This window comes from Rhineura floridana, chromosome 3, assembly GCF_030035675.1.
Source record: "Rhineura floridana isolate rRhiFlo1 chromosome 3, rRhiFlo1.hap2, whole genome shotgun sequence".
In the NCBI taxonomy this organism is placed as follows: domain Eukaryota; kingdom Metazoa; phylum Chordata; class Lepidosauria; order Squamata; family Rhineuridae; genus Rhineura; species Rhineura floridana.
This window is the reverse complement of record NC_084482.1, coordinates 177,876,710-177,899,781: the sequence shown is the minus strand read 5'-3', so window position 1 is coordinate 177,899,781 and position 23,072 is coordinate 177,876,710. Positions and strand designations below refer to the sequence as shown.

Below are 23,072 nucleotides of genomic sequence, written 5' to 3'. Positions count from 1 at the left end.
TCCACCAGCAGCATCTCAGTCTTGTCTGGACTGAGCCTCAGTTTGTTAGCTCTCATCCAGTCCATTATCGCGGCCAGGCAGCGGTTCAGCACATTGACAGCCTCACCTGAAGAAGATGAAAAGGAGAAGTAGAGCTGCGTGTCATCAGCATACTGATGACAACGCACTCCAAATCTCCTGATGACCGCACCCAACGGCTTCATATAGATGTTAAAAAGCATGGGGGACAGAACTGACCCCTGCGGGACTCCACATTGGAGAGCCCACGGTGTCGAGCAATGTTCCCCAAGCACAACCCTCTGGAGACGACCCGCTAAGTAGGAGCGGAACCACTGCCAAGCAGTACCTCCAACCCCCAGCTCCGCAAGCCTCTCCAGGAGGATACCATGGTCGATGGTATCAAAAGCCGCTGAGAGATCAAGGAGAATCAACAGAGTTACACTCCCTCCATCCCTCTCCCGACATAGGTCATCATACAGGGCGACCAAGGCTGTCTCAGTGCCGAAACCGAGCCTAAAGCCCGATTGAAATGGATCTAGATAATTGGTTTCATCCAATAGCGCCTGGAGCTGGCTAGCAACCACTCGTTCCAAGATCTTGCCCAGGAATGGAACGTTCGCTACTGGTCTGTAGCTGTTGAAATGTTCTGGGTCCAGGGAAGGTTTTTTCAGAAGTTGCCTCACTGCCGCCTCTTTCAGACAGCCAGGGACAACTCCCTCTCATAAACAGGCATTTATCACTTCCCTGGCCCAGCCAGCTGTTCCATCCTTACTAGTTTTTATAAGCCAAGAAGGGCAAGGATCTAGTACCGAAGTGGTAGCACGCACCTGTCCAAGCACCTTGTCCACGTCCTCGAGCTGAACCAACTGAAACTCATCCAGTAAAACATGACAAGACTGAGCTCTGGACACCTCATTAGGATCAGCTGCTATAAACTGAGAGTCTAAGTCCCGGCGGATGCATAAGATCTTATTCTGGAAGTGTCCAGCAAACTCATTACAACGGGCCACCGATGACCCTACCATGTCCTGAGGGCCAAGTATTGTAATGTTGATATGTTCTGTTTCTTGCTTGACAATTTCTAGCTTTCCTTGGTTCATGCTTCTCACATTCCATGTTCCTATTGTGTGCGTCGTACAACTCTGGACTCTTCTTTTGCATCTGTGCGCATCAGCCTCTGGGCTTCCTTTCGGCTTTGACCCAGTGGCGTCATTAGTCACAGCGTTACTTGTACTTGTCCTTTGTTCTTCCCCAGTAGCTCGGTGAGTGCCTTCTGACCTGAGGGTCTCATCTTCCAGCACTATCTCGTGTTGCATTTTGGATATTCTGTTCATAGGGTTTTCGTGGTAAGAGGTATTCAGAGGTGGTTTACCATTGCTTTCCTCTGCATTTGGATGCATCTTAGTCTGGTGTCTCAGCTTTGACCATTCTGCCTTGGGTTCTCCTGCTAGGAGTCTGGTCTCTTGGTCTAGACTCCTGACGGCATTGCTCTCAGCTTCTTCAATACTCTCAAACCCCCTCACTATGTTAAGGTGTGCATCCTACAGGGGATATACCTGCAATATATCCTTGGAAATTCTGAGTTAATTCCCCACCCCAATATCTCTCATAATTTACTGCAGAAAGTGAAAGGTAACATTATTTCTCTGATGGCCTGTTGGCATGGAAGCAACATCACCCATGGCAGCAGCAGTGGCACCAGGATAAAAGGTTAAGATCAGTCTCACAGTGCAGGGCCAAGGGACAAGAAGCTCAGAAGCACCTTACTGAAAGAAAACTGTATTTTTTTTTAAAAAAGAGCAAAAACAAAAACTCAGGGAACAATAGCTGGTGTGCAGAGGGACACAGTCGAAGCCAAGGAGGTTAATTTATTTTTTTAAAGGATGATGGCAATAATTTCTGTCTGATTTGAAATCTACAGTGGACAAAGCCACCGGCTCCAATTGTACCTACCCGTCAAGACCTGACATTCCTATTAGCAAGGTGCCCAAGGGCAGACACAGTCTTTAGTACGACACTTATTTTACAAAAGATGTCAAAAGCCCAACTTGTTCAGTGGGATGTTTTATTTTTTTAAAAAAAGGAAAAGAAAAGGGAGGGAGAGATATATTCTGAAAAGCAGCAGGAAGTAAGAACGAAGAAAGTAAAAATGGAAAGAGTGAAAGAGAACAAAGGGGCAGAGGAGCAAACTCGAAGTGGCAGAGGCGTTTCCCCTGATTTCGAGAACAGAATGTGTGTGTGTGTGTGGGGGAAGCAAGTGGATAATATTAACTGAAACAGATAACATGAAATACTAAAACAAAAGCAGCAGATAAAAGGAAATCAGAATAATTAAATAAAATTGTGACAGATTAAAAAAATCCAGCATAGACACTATGAAATGATCAAATATACCAGCTCCTTTGATTAATTTGCCACTAAAAGTCTTGGCAAAGTTGGGAATTGAACCCAATGTTTCCGAGATGGTGATATTAACAAGGGGTGCAAAAATCCACCCATGTTACTTCTTTGGCCCCCCTTGCACTTATCATTTGAATCATGGCAAGATACCACACAGCTGTAGTAATTATTGGAATCTGGAAAATACACAGGCGTATTGGTCATTCTTGCCCAACTGGCTCAGATCATGTTCCTGTTTACACACACACACACCAGCATAGGGACTGCTTCTCACTGTGGTGCAATTCCAGGCTTTGGGGCAATGTGTATAAATACCCGATCATGTCTTTCCTGCCTGATTGGCACCATGATATGAGGAATGGTGCCCATCAGGTAGAACTCCTATGCTTTTCGTCCTCATGTCGTTAGAATATTCATATACACTCCTCAGTGAAATGACATCACATCACTGGGGAAATAGATCGCTCAGTATGTGAAAAAGGCCTCTGTATGTTCTCTATTCAGACGTTCATGGAATCACAGCAGAGTGGGAGCTTATGATAGGGAAATGGTTCCCATACCACTAGGAATGCACAGAAAATGGAAAATGGACTGCCTTCAAGTCGATTCTGACTTATGGTGACCCTATGAATAGTGTTTCCATGGTAAGCAGTATGCAGAGGGAGTTTACCATTGCCTTCCTCTGAGGCTCAGAGGCAATGACTGGCCCAAGGTCACCCAGTGAGCTTCATGGCTGTATAGGGATTCGAACCCTGGTCTCCCAGGTCATAGTCCAACACCTTAACCACTACACCACACAGAAGCACGGCCTTTTTACTGGGCTTGTTAGCTTCAAAATACAAAGGCTCTGGATAAAAGGGTCAAATGTCTGCTCAGTTTTAGATATGAATTCTTTCTCACAATTTGCTTACATTACGATGCTGCAATACAATTCAGTTGCATCTCAAATATAAATACGATTTCATCTAATTGTGGTTGTATGAAAAGGTGCTTGGTTGTGCTGCTAAAGCAATCAAAACACTGGGATAGAGGGCAGATTTTGTGTTATACTGTAAACCTGAGCTGAAGAGGTATCTTTAGAAGAAGGTGCCCTAACACAGTGACTTCCCTGATCAGGCTGCAGTTGTGAGCAACTCAGTTGCATGTAACGATTGATGGCCAGGAATGCAGATGCCGGTCTACAATTTGTATCAAAAGCAGCATTTAGATGGATCAATAAGGCATGGATTAACTTTGTGATATGGATGGGGATATACAGCAAGATGCACAGAGCTCTACTTTTTGTACATAGTTCTATCTTGCAGGTTTGGGGTCTGAGTAACAAACCTTTCAGGGGAAGTATGACAAAGGAAACTCCTTTTACCAGGATTGACCACTGGACCATCTAGCTCAGTAGTGGGTCTCCACGGTTCAGACAGGAATCTTCTTCAGCCCTAACTGGAGATGCCTGGGACTTTTTGCACGCAGAGCTACCAGGCCCCTGCCTATGACCTTTCCCCTCAGTATAGGAACTGTTTTTATATGAATTAAATAGTCCTTCATGCAAACTTGCACTCTACCATTGAGCTATTATGACTCACACCTAGTATCTGAACTAGACTGAGCAAATGAGACATTGAATTATCACAACTTCAGAGAATTGATGCATTCAATGCTATTTAAAGTACATTATTGGCTTTATGACGACAACATATAATTGCATTAAGAGGTTGTCCGTGCAAAGTCAACAGATTTTACCTTAGGATCAGCAGTGAGCAATCTGAATGCTTGATACACTTGTGCTTCTTTCACGCCTCCACCAAGATCCAGAAAATTGGCAGGCTTTCCACCATTAAGGGAAATTATATCACAGGTTGCCATAGCAAGCCCAGCACCATTGACTGTAATTAAAAGAGTTAGAGAGTTGTATTTTAAAATGGTTAAATGCAGACTTGTATGAATGTAGTTTAAAAAGTGCCAATGCCACGACCCAGGGAAGTTATGGTTAAAGAGCGCTATAAAAATGCTGTAAATAACAATATCCTCTGAAACAGGGTGTAAAAGAGATAAACTCACAGGTTTACTGTGCATGAGCACAAACTATCAGCAATATTTGGTGTCTTACATTGCTATTTACTGATTTGTTTTCTTCCAATGTTTATACTGAACTAAATTCTGTGAAATAGCACACATTTCACTGAAAGTATGTTCCAGAGGCACAGAGGGAGCCACATGGCATCCTTCTGTTGTCTCCTTAACTAGCCACTTATCTCTGTTTGAAAGAAAAAGAGCAACAATATTTGGAAGGGCAAGGGTGCTAACCTTTTCCGTTTAAATATATGCATTATTTAAGAAGTAGGGAGCGATGGGCCCAGTTGTGTGTGGAAAAGAGGGGCTTCACACAAAATGGGTGGTACTTTAAAACTTTAGACACTTTATATCAAGGAGATAGGGTGGGATGCAATGTGAAATAGACAGATAATCATCTTGCCTTCCAACAGTGAACTCAAGGGGTCAAGTGACTATTAGTCTGAAAGCAAGAGAACAGCCAAAAATAAGACAATGGTTTCTACATCCTTGAAGGCCTATTTATGTAAAAAGGTTTGTAAATGAAAGGAAAAATTCCTCAACTGAATGAGAAAATGCAACAGTAAAATCTCATTGTTCTTCTGTGGTCACAATAAATGCCAGAAATGAAGCTTGTCTTTCTTGCAATCTTTTCTTTGTGAGGAACAGGACAATCATTGCAAAAATCCTGGATTTCTTTATTTTATTTATTTGAAATATTTATATACCATCCTTTACTAGAATTGGTTCTGGGGCAGTTTATCAAAACAATGAAAGCATATAAGAAAAGATAAACTAGCAGAATAAAGCAGAGAAATTGGCAAGATTTTGAAATGTGTAAAAGTTAAAAAGCAGGGAAAATAAAATGGAGGATTTTGCCTAAAAGAAAGCAGTGTTGGTTTTGGATGACCCTTCTTGGAGAAGGAGACCACGAGACGGGATGCTACAGGTGACAAAGGCCCCTTCTCTGGTAGTTTCCCCCTTCATCTCTGACAAGGAGGGAGCCAAGAGATGGCCGTCAGCTGCTGATTTGAGAGTGCTGTCAGGATGGTATGCGATAAGGCACTCCTTTTCTATAGGCAGTTCTGTCCTGGGAGAGGAAAAGAAAAAGGGATGTAATGGGACTAGCCGTCAGGCTAATTGTATATCTCTGGAAATTAAGTCTATGGGTTGAAGGCAGCTGAGCTACGGAATGCTGAAGGTGCTGGTCAAAAAAGGGCAATTGAGGAGAAGAGGTAAGGAGATAATGGACCACTTTAAGCCCTTAGCAACTTATAGCATTATGCTTTGAGGTCAGGGGAATCTATCTCTTAAGGCAGGGTGGAGAACCTCAGGCCTGGGGTCTACATGCGGCCCTCCAGGCATCTCTGTCCGGCCCTTGGGACTCTCTCAAGGCCACATTCCTCACTGGCCCTACTAAGCATCCTCCGTGAATGTTTTTAGCTAGCTGGATTGTGTCTCTCAACTCTGATAATACTTGTTGCTTGCCTGGATGGAGGATAGAGAGGTGGGTGTGGATAAAAACCAGCCTACTATTTTTAAAAAAGGTGAAATTCACATTCACTGCTCATCCTGCTTTTGCCTCTGGCCCTGCCTACCACTGGCATATGCCCCCCAGAAAGGTTCCCCACCCCTTCTTTAAGGTTAAAAAAAAAACCTCCTTCAGAAGTGATACCCCTCCCTCCATCTACAATATAGCAATTGAACTGCTCAGGTTCATGCAGTAGGTAATTTTACACCCTGAACTTAATAGTCTTACCGCCCCCCCTTTAAAATTCCAATGTGTTACTGATTCAGTACAATTAAAAACCTAAAAAAAACCCAACAGTTTTCCAACTCTGTTTTACAAACCAACCAACCCTGAGCAGGTGCAGTTTCAAATTTTAAAAGCTCACTTAAATCACAACAATGACTAGAGAAATACAATGGTTTGCTTCAACTGTCCTGATCCTACAAACATTTACTTGGGAATAAACTCATTTTGTTGCAGAAAAGGATAATGTATTTTTAAAATAAACATTATTAAAAGAGCACTGGTAACCATGTATATGTGTGTGGCTGGCCACCAGACTATACATGTAGTAGTATTTATTTATTAAATTTATTAGTCGCCCATCTGGCTGGCTGTCCAGCCACTCTGGGCGATGTACAAAATAAAAGCATACAAATACATTAAAACATTGAAAATCTCAACAATAATAATAAAACCTAACCCACCCCAAAAGCCTGCCTGAAGAGCCAGGTCTTCAACGCCCGGCGGAAGCGCATCATAGAGGGGGCATGGCGGAGATCATTTGGGAGGGAATTCCACAAAGTGGGGGCCACAATTGAAAAAGCCCTCTCCCTAGTTCTCACCAGTCTAGCTGTTTTCACTGGTGGGATAGAGAGAAGGCCTTTTGAGGCTGATCATGTTGAGCGGCATCCCTGATGATGTTGGAGGCGCTCTTTCAGATAGACTGTGCCGAAACCGTATAGGGTTTTAAAGGTCAGAACCAACACCTTGAATTGGGCCCGGAAAGCAACCGGTAAACAGTGCAACTCCTTCAGCACTGGAGTGATGTGATCTTGCCGGCGGCTGCCTTTAATCAGACGAGCCGCCGCATTCTGTACCAGTTGCAGCTTCCGGACTGTTTTCAAGGGTAACCCCACGTAGAGCGCATTACAGTAGTCTAGGCGAGAGGTGACCAGGGCATGTACTACCGGTGGGAGCAGATGGTTGGGAAGGTAGGGGCGCAGCCTCCGTATCAGATGGAGTTGATACAGCGCTGCCCGGCTCACAGCCGAGACTTGACCCTCCATGGTCAGCTGGGAGTCAAGAATGACCCCCAGGCTGCAGACCTGGTCTTTCAGGGGCAATCGTACCCCATTGAGCACCAGGTCCACATCCCCCAGCCTTCCCTTGTCTCCCACAAACAGTACCTCGGTTTTGTCAGGGTAGAAGTAGAAGTAGTAGTAGTAGTAGTAGAAGTAGAAGAAGCAGAAGCAGCAGCTGCTGCTCTAGTGACCAGTGACAGCCTGGGTGGGCCCAGGTGCTGACATAAGGCCTGTCTGCTGTTGCCTCCAGCCAATCATCTGCCACACTCTGGGTGATCATTTGGGGGCAGGCTGGGCTTCAGGGCCTTAGACCAGCCTTTCCCAACCTCTGGGTTTCCAGATGTTCCTAGACTACAGTTCCCATAGTTCCTGACCATTGGCCACGCTGGCTGAGGCTGATGGGTGTTGTAGTCCAGCAACATCTGGGGACTCAAAGGTTGGGAAAGGCTACCCTAAACTTTGGCTCTGTTGGTTTCACTCTAGCTGCACCACTGGATTCAGGGTTGGCAGTCCCCCCAAATCATGAGCCCTTTAGTACTAGATGGCACAGTGGGGTTAGGGGAGGAAAACAAATATGAAACAGTGGCACAACACTCCTCTTAGGGTAAGGAGATATACTGCAATATTTTGCTGCAGTCTCCACTGGTTTGCATAGATAATGAAAGCATCCCTGACGGATGCTAGGAAGAAAACAAAAGCCAAACCTTGCTTGGGGACTTCATGTGACTTGCAGGCTAAATGAGGCTCATTCATAGGGTATTTTAATTGATTAGTACCTAACAAATGTAGCATAATTTTAATCATGCGTATCATAATGATGTTTTCACATTTTGATGTCCCAACCTTACATATACTTTCTCTGGGGATTAGGAACAAAAACATATCCTTAAACTGGGAGAAACCCCATGTAATGTCTCCTTCACTTACCACTGATCCCTTAATTCCCTTGGCAGTTTTATGGGTCATGTCTAATTTCATTAACTTTGGCATAAAGCTGACACTCTGTTGGAAAATATTTAAAAACCCAATTCTCCTTTCAATCAAATTCCCACTGGATATTCTTTTGACAACAAAGCTTTAGTTTTTATTTTAAAAATTGCTGGCACCTCTGGTACATTAAATGCTGCCTGCGTTGCAAATACGTTAACTCATCTGGGTGAGATAGAAGAAAATACTTTGGCACATTAAGATGATTGCTTCTCTACCAAGTAAGTTTTTCTTCTTCTTCTTCTTCTTGAATAAGATGCAATTCCACATGGGTTTTGCTTAAAGTGAACAGGAGCCTGACATCCACATGGGATGTCTTAGGCATATGATTTAATGGTGCTATTCGTTTAATGAGCTACAAATCTTTTAAAATGTTAATTGCATTATGATTAAGACCTCCAAAAGCAGTTCCATGCCTCTCACTAAGAGCCAAACCAGACATGGCATATGTGAGATCTGTCACTTTTCTTTGTTTAGTAACAAAACACCTGCATGGGGGCTAATATGATCTATCTTCCCCCAAACCCAAATTGCTAATATTAGTTTTGAGAGAAAGGTGATTTAGATTGGGGAAATGGCAAGGAAGGAAATAATTAAAGTCCACTCCCCATTTCCCTGATCAATAAATAGTCCCACATGGCTGCTTTGATGTTAAAAAAGTGAAAAATTCTTATCACAGATTGCCAGTGTGAAATCTAGTTGAGGCCTAAGCTGCTCCCAAATCTTCAGGGGAGCCGGGAATGGTTTCCAACAAAACATAATGACCAGCTGTCTAGCGGGGGTGGGGAGGAGAAAAAGGGGGGATCCAGTGCATGGGTCTATGTGTGCACACAAACACTTAAGGTGGGGCATTCATTCTCTGTGGCACACTTTCTTTTATAATGTTTCATGCAAGAAGTGAGAAAGAAAACATTCTAAATTCAAATGATAGTTCCATTAATGTGAATGAAACATAATGCCTAGATCCCTTGGGGAAGTAATTGCTTTTTCTTTTGTTATTTAGAGTTCTTGCTACTTTTCAAAGATTGGCAACTTTTTGGATACATGGGTGGCAATTTCAGAAATGGTTGAAGAGTAAGTAAAATATCCATCCACTATCATTTGGCATCTTTGACATTCATGGAGAGTATATGCCAATGATAATAACTGCATGCGGCTTAAATGTGAAAAACAGGTCTGGAATACATTTTTAATGTTACTCAGTGGCTGTGTTCGGGCGATCACACCTCAGCTTAATAAGATGAGATATGAATGAGCCTTTGGCTTCGCATGCAGCTCCTACACTTGAGCAGGCAAACAAACTAGGAAGTCTTCAGTTAACGAGTTTCCCATTTAGTCCGAACTGGGAAACTATGGTTAACAGCTTCAGAACAAGCCAGGATATTAAGCCAACTTCAACATCTGAATGCTAACCACTGTTTCCTGGTTCAGACAAAATAGCTAACTGGAGACTTCCTTGTTTGTTCAGTAGCTTGTGAAAAAGGGCTGTTGAAACATCCATAAGGCTCATTTATATCTTATTTTTATTTATTTATCTTCTTACTTAATTTATATCCCGCCCTTCCTCCCAGCAGGAGCCCAGGGCAGCCAACAAAAGCAGTAAAAACATTTTAAAACATCATAAAAACTGACCTTAAAATACATTAAAGCAAAAGAACTTTAAAAACATTCTTTAAAAAAGCTTTAAAAACATCTTAAATAAAAAGAGTTTTAAAAACCATATTGTTTAGGGAAAAAAGGTTTTTAAAAAACATATTAAAAGCAATTCTAACACAGACGCAGACTGGGATAGCTCTTAACTTAAAAGGCTTCTTGAAGGAGGAAAGTCTTCAATAGGCGCCGAAAAGATAACAGAGATGGAGCCTGCCTAATATTTAAGGGGAGGGAATTCCACAGGGTAGGTGCCACCACACTAAAGGTCTGTTTCCTATGTTGTACAGAACGAACCTCCTGATAAAATGGTATCTGCAGGAGGCCCTCACCTGCAGAGCACAGTGATCGACTGGGCATATAAGGGGTAAGATGGTCTTTCAGGTTTCCTGGTCCCAAGCTGTATAGGGCTTTCTACACTAGAACTAGAATCTTAAACTTGGCCCAGTAGCAAATGGGCAGCCATTTCAGCAGCGGGGTGACAAGTTGGCGATACCCTGCCCCAGTGAGCAGTCCTGCCACTGCATTTTGCACCAGCTGCAACTTCCGGACCAATCTCAAGGGCAGCCCCACATAGAGCGCATTACAGTAATCCAGCCTAGAGATTACCAGTATGTGGACAACAGTGGTCAGGCTATCCCGGTCCAGAAACAGCCGCAGCTGTGTTATCAGCTGAAGCTGGTAAAAGGTACTCCTAGCCACGGAGGTCACCTGGCCCTCTAGCAACAAAGATGGATCCAGGAGCACCCCCAGACTACGAACCTGCTATTTCAGAGGGAGTATGACCCCATCCAGAGCAGGCAATCTTGGCTTATTAAGTTGAGGTATGATTATTTTATTTATTTATTTATTATTTAATTTGTATCCCGCCCTTCCTCCCAGCAGGAGCCCAGGGCAGCAGACAAAGCGCTAAAAACACTTTAAAACATCATGAAAACAGATCTTAAAATACATTAAAACAAAACAGCATTAAAAACATTTTAAAAAAACAACTTTAAAAAAGGGTTAAAAACATTATTAAAAAACATATTAAACAATTCTAACACAGACACAGACTGGGATAGGTCTCAACCTAAAAGGCTTGTTGAAAGAGGAAAGTCTTCAAAAGGTGCCAGAAAGATAGCAGAGATGGCGCCTGCCTAATATTCAAAGGTCTCCAATGCGGTCTCCAAGCTGATCAGGTTGCCAATGGTTATGTCAAATACACAGCCATTTATGTATTGAGGCTGGGGATCCAAACTTCAGACATGATCAGTGGCTTGTGTGTGTTCGGTAGAATTGTTAAGAACAAAATACCCCCATGCACGGTGGTTTTGCAACTCCCTTAGTTTCCAAAGAAATTGCCATGTTTAAGGAAAGCTGCTGTTGGGAAGCACAAATCAGAATATTTTTGGGTGTGTGATATTGCACATATGGTTTTTGAATATAGACCAGAAATGTATAGTATTAATATTTTTTTTCTCACCAAAACAGGCAATGTTTCCATCCAGGCCTATGTACTTTAAGTCATAGCTAGCAGCTTCGTTTTCTATAGGCTCATTCTCAGATTTGTCATCCATGGCAAATATATCTTTTTGCCTGAACTCAGCATTGTCATCAAAGTTTATCTTGGCATCAAAGCACACAACTAAAGGAAAGGAAAATAAAATTGATACATTAGAGTTATTGAGTGGTTAGTTCCAAACCTGAAACAGAGTTGCATACTTTTAAGCACCATAATTTTTAGGATTGAGAGTGCATGTTCCTGATCTCCGAAAAATCAATGCACATTTTTTTCCACTGAATTATACGGAGACAGGCCTAAGGGACTTAGAGCAGCACACATCAAAACTCAATTTGCCATAGGCCTACCAGGTGTCAGAGTCTTAAACTAGGATGTGTCAGACTTGCAACACCTGCATGCCAAAGAACACAATGAAAATAAAAGCAGAAAATGGAAACTCAATAGAACAGTCTTCACCAAATGTTCTCAACATACTGGCATAACAAAGTTTAATAGCACGTAATTAATTATAATCTGCAATAGCTGTAGCTCTGGTACATTATGTTAATATAGTCTTTAAATGATTATTTTAATATATCCCACACAGAGAGGCAAATAAATACAATCTGAGAGTCAGAGAAAAGCATTGTCAGAAAAGAACTTTATTTTGTACATCATCATCATCATCATCAATCACCACCACTACCACCATTGTTATCATTATTATTGATATTCTACAAAAGTACACAAGGCAGCTTGTACAGGTTCAAAGCCCCACTCAGCCATAAAGCTCAGTGGGCAATCTTGGGCCAATTACAATCTCTCAGCCTAACCTACCTCACAGGGTTGTTGAGATAATAAAATGGAGTGGGAGAGAATCACGTATGCCATATTGAGCTCCTTGGTGGGAAGGTGCGATATAGATGTAATAATAAATAAAAAATAAAAATCATAAAAACAAGACAAAATGTAATCTAAAAAACAAAACAAAAGGAATAAAGTCCCCCAACAGCAGCTAAAAGTAAACAAGCAGCAGTTTTAAAAGCACATTACACAACAGAACATTAGGAGCCATGAGGATGCACTCTTCTGGCTCCAGTTTCTCTTGCCAACGTTAAGCAGGGCTCTCATAGCCAAGATTTGAAACCAGGATCTGAGGCTGCTTCCATAATTAAGAGGGAACTTCATGAGTGTTAACCGTGATTATTGTTAGAACTGATGTAATACAAAATTGAGTTAAGGCCGGGCAGGTATCTTGTGAGGTACTAATTGGTACATTGCCACTGTAATGAATAAATAAGAAGCTTCTCCTTTCACCAATGTCCAGAAAATGGACCTCCCATATGTGACCTAGTGTCTATGGCTATGCCACTAACAGGGTTCCTGACACACCTGTCCAATGTCCAAAGACTTTTGTCTTTAACAAGAACAAGACTACAAAATAGCACAGAAACAAGCCCACTTACTGATATTTATAAAGCAGTTTCCACAATCAAAAGAACACTGTTACATGCCTGATAGATTATGCAAATGCATTTTTCTTTTGAACAAATATCACAGTAAACTTGTTCTTGACAAAAAGCTCATGCTGAGTTGGTCGGAGACTGCTGAAAGTTCTTTGGGTCATCTAGAACAGTCCTTTTAATCTTGAATTTAAGCTCCTGTTCCCCTACATTAGAATTTATGTACTTATATCCTATTTAAGATTATATTTCAAATTTCACTCACAGTTCTTCATGTATTTTTAATGCTACTGATTTCTCTTTATTGTAAAATGAAAATAATAATTTAATCCAGGGTTTCATAAGCAGAGGGGGAAAACAAAGGAGGCACACAAATTGCCTCTTGGCAGACACCTCAATCAAGGATAGAAGGGTTGAAAAAGGAAGCAGGTTTCCATGAGTAACCACACTCGTAGATTGGATATGGATGTACATATGGATACAAAGCACCCAATAACATCTCCAACTTAAGTGCAGGATATATATGTGGGCTTCTACAACCAGTCTTGAAATGCAGATGCAAATATATTCATTGTTCCAGGTTTCTAGTCACATGCAACATAACAATTCCAAATGATCATCTCTAGATTGGGGCTGGGATCTTGGGATACAATCTACCCACAACAATTTGTTATATCAGCTTTCCAGTGAAAGGAATGGAAAACTGTTAAAAGTGCAAGTATGAGGCTAAAATCTCATGCAGTATGATTGACAATTTCCTAGATGCTAATGGGGCTTACCACATTTATCTACTAACGGGGATCTACTCTTAATTTGTATGCAGTTAGTATATCTCAAAAACACCTAGAATCCAGCTGTAAAGTTTAATGCAGTAATTTACAAAGAATACATTCTTCTTTTATTGTATTGTTCCTAGTGCCACAAATCTATTCAAAATGCTGCAGGGATTTTTTTTAGAGGGGAGGGGAGAGCAGCAGCTCCTGTACTGAGGTAACATTTGTAAATTTTGATCATTAATCATTTCCCCCAATAATTCAGTTTAATTTGACTATTATACATTATAGTCATAAAACAAACACACACTTGATCATGACTATAATTCAATCTCTGAATTATTGTCATGTGTTACAGTAAATGAATTATTTTTATGACTTTTTTTTCAAGTCACTTTACTCTATTTCATTTCTTTGTCCAAAGGAATGGAACCTTAAGGCAAAGGGAAATTTATATTTCCTGCATCACCAAGGATCCATGGCTTTTACGAGAGCCATTACATAACCAGAGATTTTCATTCTAAAGCTCCAAATATTCTATTTTATTCATTAATGTAGCAAGTTGTTTGCAGGATTTATTTACTAGATACAAATTACTGGTCAAGATTATGCTATTTGCTCATAACTGTGCACACTACAACTGACTGCAACTCTGCATTTTGAGAGCAAAGATATCAGAAAAAAAATTAAATCAATGGAACCGTTCAGGGCTTCTCACTTATTTGGGTTTATCTATTTATATTTATATATTTCTGCTTACACCTTTTGGTCCACTAGAGGCCCTCTAGGGGTTTCTTACTTAGATGCTACTCACGGTTCTGGCTAGAAGGATTTAAGCAGCAACTCATGTCACATCCTACATATTATTTATTTATTTATTTATTAGATTTTTATATCGCCCGACTAGCATAGCTCTCTGGGCGGTGTACAACAAAGTGCAAAAATATACAAAAATCCCATAGTAAAATACAACAACAATGTAAAAGAATAAGAAAACTAAAAGCAATTACAACACATATTAAAACTAAATTAAGTTAGATTAAAATGCCTTAGAAAAGAGGAAGGTTTTGACTTGGCGCCGGAAAGACAGTAATGTCGGCGCCAAGCGCACTTCATCAGGGAGACTGTTCCAGAGTTCGGGGGCCACCACTGAGAAGGCCCTAGTTCTAGTTATCACCCTCCGAGCTTCTCTATGAGTCGGAACTCACACACACAAATACACACAAACCTGATTCAACACGTTTACGGTTTTTGTCTTAATTTACAAGGCCCTTACTACTTGAGTCCAGGATATCCCAGCTGAGATCAGACAGCACCCCCTTCCCTGTTGAAGGTCAGGTGCTTGACAAATACTTTTACTTTATTTATTTGATTTATATCCTGCCCTTCCTCCCAGCAGGAGCCCAGGGTGGCAAACAAAAGCACTATAAACACATCCAAACATCATAAAAACAGACCTTAAAATACAGTAAAACAAAACAACTTTAAAAACATTTTTTTTAAAAAGCTTTAAAAATCTTTTAAAAGGGTTAAAAAACATATTGTTTTTTAAATATATATATATATTAAAAGCAATTCCAACACAGACACAGACGGGGATAGGTCTGCGATAGGTCTCAACTTAAAAGGCTTGTTGAAAGAGAAAAGTCTTCAATAGGCGCCGAAAAGATAACAGAGATGGTATCTGCAGGAGGCCCTCATCTGCAGAGCGCAGTGATCAACTGGGTATATAAGGGGTAAGACGGTCTTTCAGGTATCCTGGTCCCAGGCTGTATAGGGCTTTGTACACCAAAACTAGAACCCTGAACATGGCCCGGTAGAAAATGGGCAGCCAGTGCAATTCTTTCAGCAGCAGGGTGGCATGTTGGTGATACCCTGCCCCAGTGAGCAGTCTCGCCACCACATTTTGCAGCAGCTGCAGCTTCTGGACCAACCTCAAGGGTTTCTATTCCAGCAGGCATTTTAAGTAAGCTGTATTATGCCTATTTATGCATCTTGCGGTTTTATGTGGTTTTTACTTTACATACCATATTACTTTGATTGATGGGATTGTTTTATTGATTGTTGTGTAAACTGCTTGGTAACCACTGATGGCGAAAAGTGGTCTATAAATACTGGAAATACCCTAAATAAAGAATCACAAGGTTGTTCTCCCTAAACACACACTTCTATTTTGGATGTTGCTTCAATCCACAGGTTTCTTGGGATTTGACTACTATTGTTTCTTTGTTTAGAAAGAAAGAGAATGAAACTTACTACTGCAGCATTTTTGGATACAGCCTCCCACCCTTGAGCATTCCTTATTACAAACATGAAACACAGATATCCCCATCACAGTTTTCACTCTTGTGTTGTGTCAGAAAAGAGAAAATAAAGAAATAAAAATAACAATAGTTTTTAAATGCAAGGATGAGAGAGAGGATGGACAATCTATGGAAAAGGGATATTTGGCTATTTGAAAGGTTGCAGCAACTAACTGCTGGAAACTGTCATGATGTAAACAAGAACGGTAATAGACAAATGCCTTCCATAACTAAATATCCACTAAGGGAGATAAGTTCAAGCTGAGGGCTAAATGGCTATTTTAACTCAATGCTACACTAGCCTGGTGGAGGACTAAAGCGGGTTTCAAATGATGGTTATGAAGGCATTGCTTAGAATTAACCATTGCCCAACTCATGAGCGTGCCTGCATTTAGGGCACTCACATGTAGCCCTGCTCCCAACATTGTTCTTGTGTAGCTTTGCTGCAGCTATTCATGCAAAAGGTTCCCTTTCAGGTGTAATATACAATGCTCCAGCGTGGCCTGGTTATGGGGATGCAACATCTGGGGCAAGGCTATAAGTGAAACAATGTTAACACAAAGAAACATCAATGAGTACATAATGATACACCACAGACAAACCTTGGAAAGGAGATGGGAATTCTGAAAGTGGCAAGGGGAAAAAAAGGGGCAGAGGATGTGCCCATGGCACACCTGATTTCTTAGAAAACTATGAATGTTATGTTGGCATGAGGCTGTAGTATTGAACTCCCGTACTTGTGAGCTCATTTAGAAATTCTTGCTTCTCTGCTAGATCAATATATGTTTTTTCCTTGCTTTTTTCTCTTTCATACCTTGTCCATCTGGAGTTTCGCCAAAAGGATTCACTTCAACTTGAGTGGCGTCAATTTTCAAGAAAAGATTGTACAGCTTCTTAATTTGATCTGCAGCCTTAAGTTGAGAAAGCGGTGCATAATTACACAAAAGGGAGGGGGACAATTTTCCTAAATTAGAACACTAACAATGTTTATATTTCTTGCATTAAGGAAACAGAAGCCACAACGGGTTAAAGAGTTAATGTTCCTTTATCAAATGGAAGTACTATACATTAGTTTTAAGTCAGTGGCCACTATCTTAGCAAGAGAAAATTGAACACTGCTTCAAAACACTGTCAAATATTGCAGAGGCTCACTCTTCACAGTGCAGTAAATAGGGCTTTGCAGAAAGAAAGAATACCATCATTAATTCAAACAAACTTAATTTAAGCACAATGAACCAAGTTTGAGAGTTCATAATGAATACATTATGCTGATATTGAAGTTAAAGTGATTACCTTAATGAGACTAAATTCAGAAACTGTGAAGCAATATGCAGCTGACAAATGCAGATTAGTTGCTGAATTTGTTTGGAAAATACATAATCCCTCCCTCGCTACATCAAAATGCGACTTTTACTGCAGAAGCATTCATTGAAAAATTGGGTTATTTGCACTCAGAACTCAGCTCTTATTTGTTTTCTTTGAAGCACTGTTGACACATGACCAGAACTAAACTTTCCTAAATAACAGCTGTATATTTCTGAAACGGATTTTTTGTAAAAAGCAAAAAGGGAGGTCACTACTTAGAAGAGACATTTAACTTTTAATTTCTCCTTTTAATTTTCCCCTCCTCCTTCTCTGCCATAACTACAACTCACTAAGTGTTCAACCTTGAAAATTACAGGTAGGTAGTTCCACAGCTTGTTCCTCAAATTTTATTTTCTAGTTAAATTCTTTATAACCTGGTATATTTTCCCTTGCTCTCAATCTTTTCAAAGGGGGAATTGGATGATTGAGTGAGCGACATTTTTAGATATTTTTAGTAACTCAGTGAAGAAACTGTGGCCTTCCACATGTTGTTGGACTCCAACTTCCATTAGACCCAGCTAGCATGGCCAATAGTCCCTGATGATATATTGTAATTCAGCAACATTCGGAGGGCCACAGTGATTCAACAACTCCAGTAATTTTCAAACTTTCTCCCTTCAGATAAACCCTTCCACTGTGGCTTAACTGCTCAATGAACCTGTGTATTTTAGCAGATTCTAGGGCATGTTTTAGGTTTGTGAGACAATATTATTTCCCATGTGTGATTCTGGAACACACCACACAATTTTCTATGGCTGAGCATTGGAGGAAGATGGGGCAGAATGCTGTTATTCAGCAAAATTTATCCATCCTTACTGATCTTAGCAACAAAGAACCTGCCCAACCCCTCATCCTCTACTTTAATTGCCTAAACATATGTGATTGCATTTCTGCATTTTCTTCTACTTCTATCCTTGTTCCTATTCTCCCTCTGTTGCCTCCTCCCATGTCAAAATGTAAACTGTGATCTCCTTGGGGTATGAACCTGTATTTTGGCTGATGTTATTCTGAAATGCCCCAGAAGGAGACAGTATGAACATCAGTGAGTTATTCAATTTTTTTTTTCAATCGAAATTCAAAATAAATTTTCATAATATGAACTTGGAGTGGTGCAGGCCTTACTCAACAACAATGGCAAGAATAATTAGTACTGATCTCTCTCCTCTTTTTTCCCCCTCTCTCACTGAGCCAAGGAATACTATTGCACATTTCCTAGAAAAACAAAATGGGATGATAGCAGCAACAGGGACACTTTGCCACAGATGACTGAAATAACTGATCTGTACTTTGGCATTCTCTGTCTTGGCTTTCTAGTACTGAGGCATTCTGGTGGGGACAAACTAGCGCTGGATCTCTGAGCATTAGTTAGATCGCTTCCAGCACTCATTTACAACTAGACACATGCAAATGAGGCAACCAGAAGCAAAGGAGTACTTGGCTCTTGTATCTAATCAGGGCATGTTTGTAATGCTTCACAATCAAATTGTAATGTGACCAGATGCAAAGAAAAAGTGACAAAAGTGGCACCTGCACAACTTTTAAGAAGTACAGGTCACCTTCTATGCAGATGGCATATATTTACAAAAAAAACCCCCTAGAAGATCAGCCTAAACATATTCAAATAGACTTGGCTCAAGTTAATCTTCAATATTCTGGTTTACAGCCAGGAGCAAGGATACGACGACTGATTTCTCCAACAGCTTGTTCCTATGTCTCACTATACTTGGGATCAACAACTGCAGATTCTGCGGCAACTGCAGGCCTCTAAAAGAACCAGCTAGCCTCCAGTTGCCAACTCAGAGGCAAGAGAGAAATGCAGACAGGTTTGGTAGCTGTGACGATGGCTGTCAGTGTTGCAGAAGAAAGAGGGAGGGTGTGCGCTACCACATTCCATATCATCCCTCCAAGCAATCCAACCATGAAACAAATTGTTGAACAGGAAACAACGGTGAGGCAGCTGTTCATAAGATAAAACATAAGGGACTTTGCATGGATGCTGTGGGGAGTACACCTGTTGGGTATGCTTTAAGCTGGATTCCTGCATTCAGCTGAGGGTTGGACTTCATGGTTTTATAGTCCCGTTCCAACTCTACTATTCTATGATTTTATGAATCTTAGATTCTATGAATCTGGAGGGTCCCCAGAGCCCTCTTGCCTCTAAAGCAGAGGTGGGGATGCAATGACTTTCCAGAAACTGTTGGGACTTCAACTCCTGTCAGTCCCAGCCAGCATGGCCACTAGGCAGGAGCGATGGGAGTTACATTCCAACATCATCTGAAGGGTCATAAGTTCCCCATCCTTGCTCCAAAGACATAGCAACATCTCACATGGAGTGAGAGGGGGGCTGGCATATTTCATCTATTTTGTTAGTTTTTAGAACTACATGATTGCTTCTTTGTTGAAGTGGTACGGTAGAAGAACACTCTGACACTTTTATCTATTTTTTTCTCTCCTATCTTGCCTCCAAGGAGCCCGGGGTGACGTGCATAATTCTCACTCCTCCCATTTTATCCTTGCAATAACCTAGTGAGGTAGATTAGCCTGAGACAGTGAACAAGTGGCCTAAGGTCACCCAGTGAACTTCACAGCTGAATGGAATTTGAACCTGGGTCTCCCAGTCCTAGTCCAACAAACGCATACAGAGAAATGATACTGTTCTTGGGGAAAATACAGATGTTATACTGGTCATTAACAGCTTCATGGACACTAGCCAGTAGGTACCTAGGACTCTCACACAATGATGCTCTACACTACACTCACAACCAGAACAGATTCATCACTTGCTGGAGGCAGAAAGTTGAATGCTAGACAAGTGTGATTCTCCTTGCAATGAAGGGGTTTCACATTCCACAAATTATGATGACATCCACTTGGAAACAGCCTAAAAGTAAGGAAATAAGGGTACAGCAGATAGCTGTTCTTTGCTTCCCTGAAATGGCATTTGCTCCTTATGTCAAGGCCAGCTTTAGGGGCAGGGCCATAGCTCAGTGGTAGAGCATCTGCTTTGCATGCAGATGGTCCCAGGTTCAGTCTCCAAAACTTCCAAGATGGGCTTGGAAAGGCTCCTGCCTGAAAACCAGGAGAGACACTACCAGTCCGTGTAGAATATTGAGCTAGAGGGATCAGGGATCTGACTCAGGATAAGGGAGCTTCCTGAGTTGAGAGACCCTAGGCAAAGTGCATTCGGATAGGCCCCCTCCTCTGTTGGTGGGTCCTGGAGGGCCTATTGAATAGTGGCAGTAGCCAGAGACAGCACTGGATGGCTGAATGCCATCATGTCAATTTCCCACAGCATCCCACAGCAATGCTACATCAGCGGCATTTTGGGAAATTAAAATGGCAGCTAGACTTAGCCACCTGGTGCTGCTCAAAGCACAGAGCTGGGGTGGATGGGAGGAATTAAAGGGCAGGCGTCACCAGTGGGCCCTTCCAGTTGCCCAGGGATTTTATAGGCAGATGTCAACCTTGCTTTAGCTGTGGATGTTACCACTTGTATCTATTACAGTTTAAGTCATCCCAGTGGGGTTTATGGTTTCCACTGGCATGAGCCATTTTTGTGCACAGAACAACAGTCATGGCCTTTGAAGAATGGATCTAATTCTAACTTGAATTAACAATGCCACACATACAGTACTAAAAAACTCAAATGCTTTTCATTTGAACAACAAACAACATTTCCCTCAACGCACATGATATCTAATCAAATATTTACTCTGTGTACAGTAAATTTCTCCACACCAATGTTTGAAAACAATTTAGATAATAATGCACTATTTTAGTATAAATTGAAATAAAAAAGCCACAAAACCCCACAAATTGACTAGGAAGTTGTGAAGTCGTATCAAAATCTGTCACAAGTACCCTATGGTATGTCAGACAGGGGAATTTCACTGTAGAGCTAACTAGAATCCTTCTACCTAACCGGGAATATAAACTATTATGATAAGACCAAATTAAATAGACCTTTGATTATACTGATGTAGCCATTATGTTTCCATGCTCCAGTAAATCACACTGCAAAGGTTATAGCACATGGGAAGAAATATATTAGCTGTTGTTTAGTCAAGCAGTTCATGCATTGTGCTAATAATTAAGTGCTAGAACATGGAAAGCTAGAAAGATTTAATAATAATTCTCTCATTAAAGATACTGCTAAATCTTCAAATGGGTGTTAATCATCTTAATGATTATGCATTTGTTAATTGCACAGTTGGGATAGAAATTAATTAGAAGTGGTGTATTAAAAATTCAAAGGTTTTACAAAAGTGACATTTTGATGATATGGGAAATTCTGTGCAAAAAACCCACAAAAAACAATTTATCATCCTTCTCTTCCCAGAGCAGTAAAATTAAGATTAAGCTAGTTGCAAAACAGATCTGGAGTTTTGTAATTCCATGTTCCATTTTGGAACACAAAGGATCAGCCTTAAAGAACAAAATGTATGCTTAGAATCTACATTTGGTGAGTGGAGTTATGTATTTATTTGTTTTGTTTTTTAAGAAGTCAAACTGTAAGCTTTATTTTTCACTAAAAATATGGAACAAATAGTACTAAGCAACAGAAACAGTGCAGAAGAGAGCTGGGTTAGATGGTATCAGTAAAAGATCAACCATGCATACCAGAGCCATTGCAATTTTCACATCAACTTCAAAGGATTAGTTACATTGGATGGGGGTATTTTCCTTAGCATCCTGCAAATATATATTTGTATGGCTTTGTTGTTTTATGGCTTGCCATCCTGGGCTCCTTTGGGAGGAAGGGCAGAATACAGTTTTAATAAATATATAAAATATAATATGAGAGGAATCCCCATTATTAAGCAGATGGACAGCTTTTATACTGTGGGCATCTGTAGACTCTGCACATAGCCCCTAGGGTATCTCTTGCTATTGCTGTCATCATAAAGCTTCACCTAAGAGCAGGGCTTTACATGCTATTACAAATGGTAAATATTCATGTGAAGAGCAGGAAGGATAGTCCCATCCCTTCACCTGTAAAGGGGGAGGGGTCACTGCTTCCATTTCTTCGTCATAGGACATGACAGAATTCTGGGAATGAGCTTTTGGAAAAACAGAGAAGACAACATAAGTTAAGATGATGCCTGTAGAAAGTAGGAGCCATTTCCAGTAAGAAGTGGAAGACTTATTAGGATGGATCTAAATTAAGTCATGTTCAGAGCAGACCCATTTATTTCAATGGCTCTACACTAAGCATGGCTAAGTCTGGATCCTATTTATCGACTTGGCACGTGTTTTCCAAAACCAAGTAGGCATGTTCTAACAATAGATTTTTGGTATTGATTTCAAAGAATGAATCCAAATAAGTCATACTCAGAGGTGACACACTGAAATCAATGGATGTGTACAAGTTACATCCATGGATTTCAACAAGTCTACTCTGAGTGTGATTTAGTTGGATACAACCCATATTTCCAACATTGTTTTTGAAATATCTATCCAAATGGTAAACTCTTAAATGTTAAAGATGGTGTGAGGCAGCAGTATTTGTAATGCCAGGAGCTCAGAAGACACCAAGATCACCAGTGCACTGGGCACTGTCCTTCCTATTTTATCCGAAGGATCCTGGATAGCTGAAAGCAGCCATGGTCTTGCTCCTCCAAAAATTACCTGCTGTTGCAGAGGCCCCTTGAATCCTAAATTTTCTGCCAGCCGTAGTGCTTGAGTATCCTTTACACCTTCAAAAATATCGATTTCCTCCTGTTACAATGAAGTGCATAAACAGAACTAAGATATTCAGTTCGAAAACAGAATCATAACTTCAAAAGTA

General features: G+C 40.9%; 1 protein-coding gene across 3 annotated transcripts in view; it reads right to left on the bottom strand.

Moving 5' to 3' along the window:
• Positions 1 to 23,072, bottom strand: part of SUCLG2 (succinate-CoA ligase GDP-forming subunit beta) — a 349,371-nt gene that overhangs the window by 120,694 nt on the left and 205,605 nt on the right. For all 3 annotated transcript variants that reach the window (XM_061618679.1, XM_061618681.1, XM_061618678.1), the window contains exons 6-9: positions 22,913 to 23,002; positions 16,734 to 16,830; positions 11,363 to 11,524; positions 4,138 to 4,280 (exon numbers count right to left, since the gene is read on the bottom strand). In XM_061618679.1, the coding sequence (XP_061474663.1) occupies positions 4,138 to 4,280; positions 11,363 to 11,524; positions 16,734 to 16,830; positions 22,913 to 23,002 (492 nt within the window). The remainder of the gene's footprint in view (positions 1 to 4,137; positions 4,281 to 11,362; positions 11,525 to 16,733; positions 16,831 to 22,912; positions 23,003 to 23,072) is intronic.